The 11,285-nt window shown below is 42.5% G+C and overlaps 1 protein-coding gene across 1 annotated transcript; it reads right to left on the minus strand. All coding sequences in view use genetic code 11, as the record gives it.

Annotated features, from left to right (window-relative positions):
• Positions 1 to 463: 463 nt before the first annotated feature.
• EGR_09157 (hypothetical protein) lies at positions 464 to 9,428 on the minus strand (the record flags this gene model as incomplete). The annotated part of the gene is made up of 10 exons (XM_024498406.1): positions 464 to 545; positions 1,337 to 3,110; positions 3,813 to 3,959; positions 5,080 to 5,158; positions 5,402 to 5,786; positions 6,367 to 6,845; positions 7,120 to 7,374; positions 7,449 to 7,783; positions 8,915 to 9,247; positions 9,338 to 9,428. 10 exons carry the CDS (start codon positions 9,426 to 9,428, stop codon positions 464 to 466), a joined length of 3,960 nt encoding a protein of 1,319 aa, XP_024347189.1.
• Between the last annotated feature and the right edge of the window lie 1,857 nt (positions 9,429 to 11,285).

Raw genomic sequence — 11,285 nt, forward strand, 5'->3', positions numbered from 1 at the left:
CAGTAGTAGCAGGAAGATTTCAACTAATGAAGTAGATAATATAGCACCCCGATTAGGGAAAAAAATTGTGGAATTCCTACAAGCCAAAATAATGAGAGTCATGCACTTCCACCTCACTTGTGTTGCTGGTCTATTTTCGCCAGCACATTGTACTGTTTTGTGTAGGATTAACGTATTACAGTGTCATCGTCCCAACTTATGCCAATCGGGACGTGACAAAATGGCAAGATACAGTTGACATGTAGCGCAACTCATCCTCCTTCACACATTCTTTGTGCCCTCTCTCCCCCCAATAGTTGATAGGCCCTGCGACGCTGTCCAATTTAGGAAACCATTCAGGCTCTAGTTTAACTACGAATTGGTCAAGTTTTCGACATTCTGAAGGCACTTCAGCTATTTGGTAACTTTATAGCACAATGCCTATCTAAAACTGCCGTGTGTATGCAAAGGCATAAACACCGGCCTAGGCTAAACTCTTCCAATCATTTGACTCGCCTTCAGCCAATCGGCGGCCTAAATTTTCAAGGTCATCATTTCCCGCAGGCCTATTGATCAAGAGTAAATAAAGAGGAAAAACGCCAAATGCCTCAGTGACGGCCAAATATGTGTCGTCCCAATTTGTTACAAGACGCCACTCAACTGTCAGACTTCTGCTAAGCCAGCAGAAAAGCAACAGGCGTTTGCATCTCTGGCCCTCTCCAAAAAATAACTCGGATTTTGGGTAGTGTAGTGTAGGAGTACAGTACGGTACGAGACGTCTGCACGTGACATGAACTGAGCCAAGCCCACCAGCGCGAAAGCACAATGTGCAAATTAAAACTCCAACGCAAAAGTTGTTTGAAGAGTGCGCTCGCATACAAATGCCAGCTGGCGGTAAACACCGCGATGCGTTCATGCTCTTCCCTACCACGTGCCAACACGACACGGAGTGTCAATTAGCACAGTTGTGAATAGACGGCATTCCACAACCGGCACAACAGTGAGTCACGCTGGACTCAGCAGCTCACATCCAGCGTGTCATCATCATCTCTGATAGCACAAATTTTTCAAACACCACGCCTACAAATGGTACGTAAGTGGGAAGACCGACGTTTAACAGAGGAGCTGTTTCCCAGTTTAAAAATTGCCTCATTCTAATTTCAAGAGTAAGCACAAATCCCCTGTAACAAATATTGGGAAGAAGAGGGAGTAGAAAAAGGTAACGAGTGAATATATAATGATGCGAACTAAAATAGTCCGACACCTTCAGTTCCTCGGACAGTTCTGATTGTGCTTTTTGTACAGGAACGCAGAGAGAGAGAGGGAGAGAGAGAGAATGCGACAGAGGACTATTTACACACCGCTGCTGCTCCCACTATTTGAGTCAACGAGAGCTGCCACCACCGAGCCGCTCCTACTGGACGCCGGAGGCAGTCGAGGTCGAGTCGTCTGGAGACGAAATCCCGGTGGAGTGCAAGGAGCGGGGACTCCAGCCCCTAACAGGGAAGTAGCCTTGTAAGCTGTGCTTGCCGGTGCATTGGCAATCAGGCTATTTGGTTTCGCTAAAAGGGCACTTCCATTCGCTGTGGGATGATAGACACCCGGTGACATAGAGAGTTGAGTGTGAGCTGGTGGCAGGTGAGTCGCTGTGCTTGACCTCTGAGACGTTGTCTGCGATTTTTCACTAACGAACCTTGTACGACTCTTACTACGACTTCGAGGGATGGAGGATGCGGAGGGTTGAGTGAACCGCACACTCACATCACGACGAGGGGGAAATCTGTTGTAAGTGTGTAACGCCACATTCTCCACAACGTAGGCATGATTAATCACCTTCACGGGAACTGACACCGTCTCCGCCGACTTGGGTATGTACACTTGGTAGCGGTAGTCGGTGTCTTTGAATCGGTTCGTGTGCGGTATTGCAGTTGAAAAATTAACTGAGCACACTGGATCTTTTCGAGCGTTTACAAAATGCGAACCTTCTGGTCTTGTTACACGATAGTCCACATCCTCTATGCACTTCCTTCTTTTTTTCGACTTCTTCGGCGTCTGACGATGAGAGGAGTCATGCTTCGATCGCCTTCTGCGTGGTGAGCAGGGAATACGAATGGGTTTGTGACCACTCCCTCGTGGTTTTTTGCACCTTGGTGATTGGTCCGAGGAGCGGCTACAGTCACTCGACGCATCCGTTTCACCTACGATTTCTTCATCCTCGTCGTCCACAATCTCACCCTCCTCTTCTTCGTGAGAAGGATCCTGAGACGAAGAGCGTAGAGGAGCTATTTGATTTTCATCTGGACTAGCAGGACTGAAGAGTCTCACGTGGTCAACTTCTTCCTCTTCAGCAATGGAATTGGGCAAAAGAGTCTGGTGTAGATCTGCAGCGTCGGCAGAAGAACCATCATCCATGTCAAGTGAGCCACAGTGAGAGTCTCGTAGGATTTCCGTGCAAAAAGTTGTTTTAGAATGAGAGATAGATTGATTTTGTTGTGCTCTACGTTCCTGATCCCTTTTTCTTCTCCACTCGTTATAGTCGGAAAAAGTCGCTTGGGACTCACACACTTCCTCCTTGATTGTTAGCAAACTCGTGGAGGTTCGTACGCTGTGCGCCAGAGTCAGGGTTTTACTCACCCTTTCAGACACTTGTGAAGATGTAACAGGAAAGTCAAATGAGAGGGAGTGGGGCGAATATTTGTCAGGTACGGGTGGAACCTTAGGAGTAATTATGTCACAACTGTGAGAACTGTGCCCATCGATTCTTTTCGAAGGCTCATTTCTTCCTTCTTCCGGAGACGAGGCAATAATAGACTCAAAGGAAGTCTCTAATTCCATATCACAGGAGGGTACTGGTGAATTTATCACTTTGATCGGACTCTCGGGTATTTGTACATCTGGAGTTGGGATTACCAAAGGCGGATCTTCATACGAAGTGGGCTCTTGGGGACTCATGGGTGTGAATGTATGGGAAAAGATGTGTACGTTGTCCGGTGCCAACAAAGGAGAGGTTTGCGAGTCCTCTTTTGGACTTGAGGCAAGGTCCGAGGCAGCTTGAAGGAGAAGTTTGCCGCCGTCTGGTAGTGCATCCACAAATGAGGAAAGGCTAAAACTCCACCTGTTTTCTGCAGAAGCTAAAGAGCAGAAAAAATCGAGGCTACTGAAGCAAAACAAGCGAAAATGGGTAAAGGAAGCACGCGAGCTCCTTGAAAACTGGCATTTTTTGCTAGATTGAGGGAAGTGTTGGCATTTCTCCTCATTAAAATTTTTCACAAACTGTTTGCATACACATCCTATGTGATTACCCAACATCGCATTGTGGGAACGTCGCTTGATCCAACACATAACGGTAATAACATTGCAAGTGGATCTTCCAAATCATAATTAAAATATCAGCATGAGCACCCGATATGCAATTATTTGAGGAATTATACACTGAACTACATTCGCAATGGAGGTATGCAAATGTTCTGTGTCTGATGCTTCTGTCCGAAATTTGTGATGCTTGCACAAAAAAATTGGCTAAAAATGAAGCACGGTCGCATCTAATTCAAAATCACCATTTCTTATGGGGGAAGAAAGGAAAGGACATCATTTTCTCAAACAAGACACCACTAACACCTGTTTTTATAGGATATCAGTTATGTTGCAAAGCAATCATCCATCAAACTGCGCTAATTTGTGTTGCCTCTTCGTCCCGGGCAATAGCACAAAAGACGAATGGTGTTTACAAGATAGAAAAAAACGCCATGATTCCTGCTGCTACTGTCCCCACCTTGACGATGATTTATGCATGCACTAATCTATACGCAGGCAATGATATATAGCAGACTAACCGGGAGACTGCCGATAGGGGACGCCGGTTCTTGGGTGGGAACTGAGTTGGCAAAGGCACCTTTCCAGCAGGCTTGAATGAATTGAATGGGGGAGGAGCAGGATTCCGTGAAATGAAGTCGAGTCTGAACTGTCCAGTGGGGGAATGCCTAATGCAACAACAGAAGATGACGTTGCTGACGTGTGAAAATTTTTCTGAGAATATCATATCGAATTACCCATTCGTAAATTGTTGTAATTATGCAAATGTATCACAGTTAAACTGTAAACACAAGTAACCAAACATTTAGTAGGTTATGCTTTTTTCATAGCTGCAAATTAAAAATTTAGTGGGGATCAATTATGCGAACTTTGGTGACCTCTAACAAGGGCACATTGAAGAGGTGAAAGCAAAACACTGGCAAAAAACATTTAAAGTGAGTTTGGAGTCGGATCATTCAATGCTTCGCATAGTAAGATGACATCTCACAAGTGAATGCGAAAGCGCTAGTCTATATACCTCCAAATTAAAATATCCGATTTGCAAAACCATTTCTTCTAACTTATTCGAGAATCCCTTCAGGCGGCCGCAACACCGTACTAATCAGATGAAGCGAAGGAGCAGCGTACTAGCTACTTAGAAATTTCGCACGAATGTCATTCTTCTATACGGCATGCAAAGACGAATGTATTGCAGCGTATATTCATTGGTGGCACAATCACACAAAAGAATGACTTGCACAGGGCGAAGAATGGATAATCGCATTTATACAGCGCAGGGACTCTAAAGCGTTCTTCAACGAAATACGTGGAGTAAACCACCAAAGCTCACACCAGTCGTATGGGATGATAAACCAGGAAAAGAAAGTGGTAAATTATCACTTTTGCTCATGGCCGTAGCAAACAATGGCAATTCTTTTGTGTGAAAACGATTTTTGTGCGCGTTCAATAAAAATAAATGTGAAGTCCATTTCACTTATTTCAACTATTGCTTAGCGCAAAAAAAGTGCCACTATAAAATCGGTTATTTTATGGCACAAAACATAATTGAAGTACTCAAAGTCGAAAATATGCATCTGCTTGAGAGGAATATAGCATTAACATATCCCAACATAAATCACGAAACAGAATAGAACCCACAAAAACTTAGATTAAGCATAGAAAAATCGCTCCGATTGCCACTTCGATTGTGATTGTGCAAGCAATGCTATTAGGTTCAAATAAGTAGCAAACACATGCAGTATTTACGACGAATGCTTAATCGAAGAGGGAAAGCTATTAAAGACTTACTGAGGGATCTAGAAAAATCCGAGTCGGGAAATATACAGAAGGCTGCGTTCTCACTACAAGGCATTTTGATGAAGCAGGCCTAAAAAAACAAATATACTGACAATCCGGTGTGGATATGAAATACACAAATGCAATGCCACAGGTGATAATCCACTTCGTGTCACCACCATGCCTTAATGATATGCAAAGGTTCTGCATGAAATGCCGTTGCTTTTTTTGGTGCCGTTACACAAATCAGATTTAACATTGAGTCTCTGTTACACACTAGAATAAAACTAACATGGGACAAGATGGACACTAATTAACTGATACCACCTACTACTTGTCTGCTTTTCAGTGTCTCATAGAGTTTGGCCACATCGGCCTGCTGTGTGGAGGACTCCAGGAGACTGAGAAGGAAGTAGTTGCCCCTGTAACCTGCAAATCGACTCAGTTTAGCTAAAGCATCGTTTTCGACGTTTTCTTTGCTGGGAACGATCCACTCGCGAAGTCGATCAATAGAGACAAAAGGAAGGCACGGGGAGAGGCTTGACCGACCTCTCAAGCGTCGTGGATCGAGAACATTGGTCTCGGAGGTTGAGCCTTGTTCAGGGATGTCCGATAACGAGGGCTCAGGTGAGGGTCCAGACGGCTCTTGAACACCTGCTAATTCATGATGAAGTCGGGAAAAGGAGACCAGATCCGAAATAATGAGTCGAGGTTGCAACCTGCAGGTGGAGAACAAATGTATAAGAAAAAACGATCACTGCTTTTCTTTGTGGTTTTTCAGCATTTTGGAAACCCCAAAAAAGCCCGACCACTACTAAATGTTCATGAAAATACTAAACGAAACCAAGGTAAACCTGCTATCGTTTGTCACGACTAGCCGTCCGGTTGTGGGAATTGTGAACATTAAAATAAATCTTAAAAAACAAAACAATTGGGTTTCTAAAACGTATTATAATAAATCCCAAATAATATCCAATGACAAGGCGCTTAAATAACCAGGAATCTTAACTGGTGACGAAGTAACCCACACACCTTAATTTACAAGTTTTTGCTGAGCGAAAACCAGGTGAAAAATATTTAATCCGTAAAATATACGGCGTGAATTAATGATTCTCTGCAGACCAATTTTGGCAAAAATAATCGGACTAGTTAAATAAGTAGATTATCGCAATGAGGTAACAGTACCCGCCTAACGAACCTCGAAAATTCACACAAGTTACCATTTAAAGACCTAAGACAGAAGCACTCAAGAAGATATTCGCAGCTCACTGGAGAAAGGATTGCCGTAATCGTACTTACAGACCCTCGTAGATTTGTGAAATGGGATTGCGATAGGATATAATTTTCACAGGAAACTGCCAGCTCTCAACTTTTACACATTCCTCATTCACACTTTCCGGACGCTCAGATACTGGCCAGACTAGATAGCAGGTATTGACAACATAACGTGGCAAGCCATCGTCACTGGCTGCGCCGGACTGCATATACGTCTGATCCAGAGCTGCTTGCAGTGTGCGGCCGGAAGCAGCTACTGAATCAAAATGGTGATGCATAGCCTTTGCATCCCGGAGGGGAGTGCTTGAGAGGGTGGAAGAGGGGGAAGGGACAACAGAAGACGGATTTGGGGCGTTCGACATCAATTGCAGTCGATCGGACGTATTGGCATTCGCAACGGAGACAGCTAACTTAGCCGAAGGTACATCGTTTTTCTTCTCTGTTGTAATTGGAGGAATCGGCGAGGTGAATAAAGCAGCTATGTGTTTCCCCTTTGTCCACGTCTGTGTGAAAAAAGGCAGTTGGACTTAATCATCGTCTAATGTAGTGGAAAAACCAAAAGATCCTAATTTTCCTGCACATTACTAACACCACCAAAGAAGTCAAACTTAATAAAATTATTTCTCAAAGTCCTGCAGCCAAATCGTGTGCAATCCACCTGATTTTAATGACATTATTCTAATAATAATGTGAGAATATCCCAGTGTCTCATTCACTTTCAATTGCACCAAAGCCATATGAAGCATCAAGTGGTGTGAATTGGCGGGAAAGGCTTACCTTTGGATCCGATTTCGGAACTCTTTTCTCGACAAGGATTTTCATGGCAGATGGTGGTGTGCTCAGAAGAGCCTTCCGAGGGGCTACGCTTTCCTTTTGCTTTCGTGGCAAAAGAATAGCTCCGTCGTTGACGGAGCGAAACAGGAGAAACTTTTCTGGCAACAAATTCCACTGACATTTGACCACCGCGAAAGGAAGAATATGCTCGAGGGTAGTTTTTAGATCCATTTCCTCGTCGTATTCATAAAGATAGACCTTAAGAGAGTTAATATACTCTTGGGGCATTGGTCATTTAAAGACCGCATTACATAATTCTCAACAACACTTACTTGACTGTTGTGAAAGACTTCGGTAAGTGTGACCTTCGAGGGATCGAGAGGATCCATCCGGCTCCATTTTGTCATGTGGCATGTGTAGCCAGGTTGGGGATCCAACCTAAAATCTAAGGCAGCGGTCGAACACGATCCTGGAGGTGTAACTTGAGTCACATACACTTTGCTTTTCAACCAGCGTACAAGGACAACAAAGTACGAGCAACCTGTTACAGAATCAATCTTCAAATCGGTTCCACTTGTCAAATCCGCATGATAGGATTCAGCTTCCTTAGAACCAATGTCTGCCAGGTAAGCAAGGCCAATATCAGCGCATTGGCTGATCACGACCCCTAAAATGAAAAATCCAAACCGAAATATTGGGCTGATCCTTTTCCCATTACTTTATTTCTATTATCAATGAAATCACAAGTTATCTGCAAAAGGGTACTAAGAGATTTTGAGTTCCGATTAAACACAGAAACAGAGTTGGAGGAGTAATACAGAACAATCATGTTTGGCATAAGCAAATTTTCAAGACAGAGCTTATATCAGTAGTGAAATAATAGGCAACATTTACGACATGAATAATAGAGGATTCATAGGGATTGGAATACTTCAAAAGAATCAAAAATGAACACGGCCTGCGGGGACTACGCAGCTGCTAGGTATACGCCCTCATATCACAAATTGGAGCGGGTACACCTCATGTCAAAAAGCAGCAGTTGCACACAATAAAAACGGTGAGGTCTACCCGTAAATAGTGTTGCCAATCGGAGATTACGTATTACTTCATTAGAGCAAGATACTTTCAAACATTTGGTACGTGTGAAATGAGGTTACGCATTTACAGTTGCACACCGCCTGACAAATATTAAGTTTTTTGATGGTAATGCAAATAAGGACGCTCGCAGAGGGATCACGATTACCCAATGTTAGACAAAGCCCAGCAGTGTGAGTAAATAATTCAAAGGCAAGTATTTTCCCAAAGCAAGGGTTATTTTGACACCAACCTGAGCAAGAAAATGAGTACGATCGTACTTAAGTGTGGGGTTACTTCTTGCATACTATTTTTGGAACTGTCGAAGTGAATGTAAATAAGCAAAAACGCAGTTTGAAAAATGTTAAATGACTCGCTTAAATTTTATGCATGGTACAGAGATGCAGATCCATACAGATTATCTCCAAAGTTAATGAAGTGAGTGGGAATATGTACGGGGATGTTGCCCACATTTAGTCCACTTTTTTTATTTTATAAACAGCAGAACCTACTTCCGCCTGCAATCGGAACCCTAGTAGAGCCAAGGCATACCTTTCAGAAAACGAAAACCTCAACTTGAGAAGAAAGTGGTTGCCACTCTTTCTTCCATCTCGATAATTATTAACAAATGACTTGTTCAGAGAGCAACTGAACCTAATTATTAAACATTGATTACCGAAATGAGAACATGCAACAATTATGCAATTCCTCACTGCTTGCTCACCGTGATTTGGCTTTCCTAGCCATGTGTCTTGAAGATTTCCGGTTCTCAGTCCATTACACGCAATAGATTCGACGACGCTCCAATTTTTGGTGAACAGAAAACCGCACTGTGTAGTAACACTAATAATCTTGCTCTGACCAAGACCTTCACCATGCTGAAGCCGTTTTCTCGCTTTTCCGAACGCCTCTTCAAGACTACGGTTGTGTATAAGCCACGCGCCGTCAGTTTTGACAGCTTCATTCGCAAATTTACGAAACCGGTAATTGTTTTGCAAATGCGCGTCAATTTCTTCTATGAAATCATCGGAGTTGACATTTATCAATTCCAAAGCGGCTATTAAAATTTTAAAAGACAATGACAGGATAATCACAGCTCTTATTTTACGCAAATATTATGAACAACAAGAGGCATTTCTGTACTTACATTCATTAATTGCTCTCTTAGGAACCTTCAATGAATTTAGGCTCTTTTTAAGAACGGTTCCAGTAGCCTTAGACGCTATCGCAGTTGACATTTCAACGAGCATGAGCCACTAGCACATAACAACACTTCAATGCGTTAAATCTTAAAAAACCCGCCATAGATGGCGGTTGTTAACCTCCTATTAGCCAATAGCAACTACCTGATACAAATATGACATTTACAATATTTTTTTCCGATTACAAGCATAAGCTAGCATAATTGTCTCGAGCATGTTTGTGGGTTTATTTTTAAATCCACATCTTTAATTTTCACACAAGATCCGCTAAATTTTAGCGGCTTTATAGAACCACTAGAAACAAGTATTAGATCAACACGGTGGAGAATGCTGATGTTACTGCATCACCCATGTGTATACGCGTATTTCTACTGGGAAATTACTAAATTTCAGTTTGAATTAGTGTTTCAGGGGTTGTTATAGTCACAGGGGGTTCGTGTGAGAAACTCCATTTTACAAATTTGGATCTATTGTATGAATTAAAACCATGTTTAGGAAAAATCAGCCTGTAATAACATCTCTCTCTGGTTCAAAAAGTTTTCTATTTCACTAGGAGAAAACTGTACTTCACTTTTTTATTCGTAGTGTTGCATGTACCGCTAGAAATTGTATTCCGCGTGTGGCTACCCGAACCTATTGTTTCATCAGATAAAAGGCAAACAAACTAAATCTTAAGAATTAAAATTAAAGCGGTCAATGACTGTATTGCTAATTACTGCGTCTCTTCTCGAGGTTTGATTTTAACCAAGCAAATTTAACCAATTATTGCATTTATCCGCAGTATGCGAGTCTTAGTACATTTGATCTCCACCTGTGCTTCCTCATTCACCAACCCGTCCTTCTTGGAAATTCTCTAGCGAAATTAGAATTTGTGGTTAATACATTAACTCGTAATTGTCGTCATTGTCATTACGGATTGAATAATGCTGGTTTTTTGTACCCAGCCTATTCCCAAAAGCGTTAGAAGCCTTATTATCAACTTTCAAATGAACCGGAAGAACATGAGTATATGAAACGGCTCTGTGTCATCTCCACACCCAAGTCTGTGTAGAATGGCGACTTATATCATCTTAATTAAACAGATATGGGGACATCTAATTTGTTTCTTCAAAGAGTTTCTACAAATTACTATAGTTAAATCTATTTGAGTCGGAATTACGAAGCGACCCTTTATTACGCAACTAGTGACTTGAGAGAAAATTAGCTAAACATACACCATAATTTTTAAAAAAGGCATTATTTTCGGAATGCATCCTTATTTGGTGAGTTACCCATTGGGATTGATGCTTCCACTGAACCGAAACTGCTGCCATTAAAGGTATTTAAAATGCCACACGTCTGACGTGTGAGTTAACTCACGCGCCCAAAATTAGTGCCACAGCGCACTCAGAGCTTTACAACTTAAAACTAGTCCTCGCAACCCATTTCAATATACTCACGCGGACGTGCAACCGCATGAGGCTGCCAGTTCCTCACCACGAGCCAATCACAAAGCAGCTTTCATTTCTTACCGCTCGCATTCCCCCTACTCAGGCAAAAATCGATGCCCCGTCCACTGTCCGTCTGCGCTCTCGCCCCGTGCCTTCCCAGTCCTCTCCCACACGACCTTTTCTCCGGTTTTGTCTACCTCCTCCTTGCATCAGAAAAACTGTAAGTTATCTTGCTGCCGCTGTGACATCTCACCCAATTCGGCACCTTAACCAAATGCAGAATCTCGATAATATTCCATTATCTAGGCAGTTAATTCTCCGTTCTGTCTATCACACTTTATTTTTATAGAGGTAGTAAATTTCAAAGTGTGAGCTGCGCTGACTGATTTACCCCGGAGACTGCTTTTGTGTCAATCAGTCTAACTTGTTCTAATTTCTTTACTAGCTAGGAAATCGTTTTGTA

The sequence above is a fragment of the Echinococcus granulosus genome (genome assembly GCF_000524195.1).
Source record: "Echinococcus granulosus chromosome Unknown EG_S00134, whole genome shotgun sequence".
Lineage (NCBI taxonomy): Eukaryota > Metazoa > Platyhelminthes > Cestoda > Cyclophyllidea > Taeniidae > Echinococcus > Echinococcus granulosus.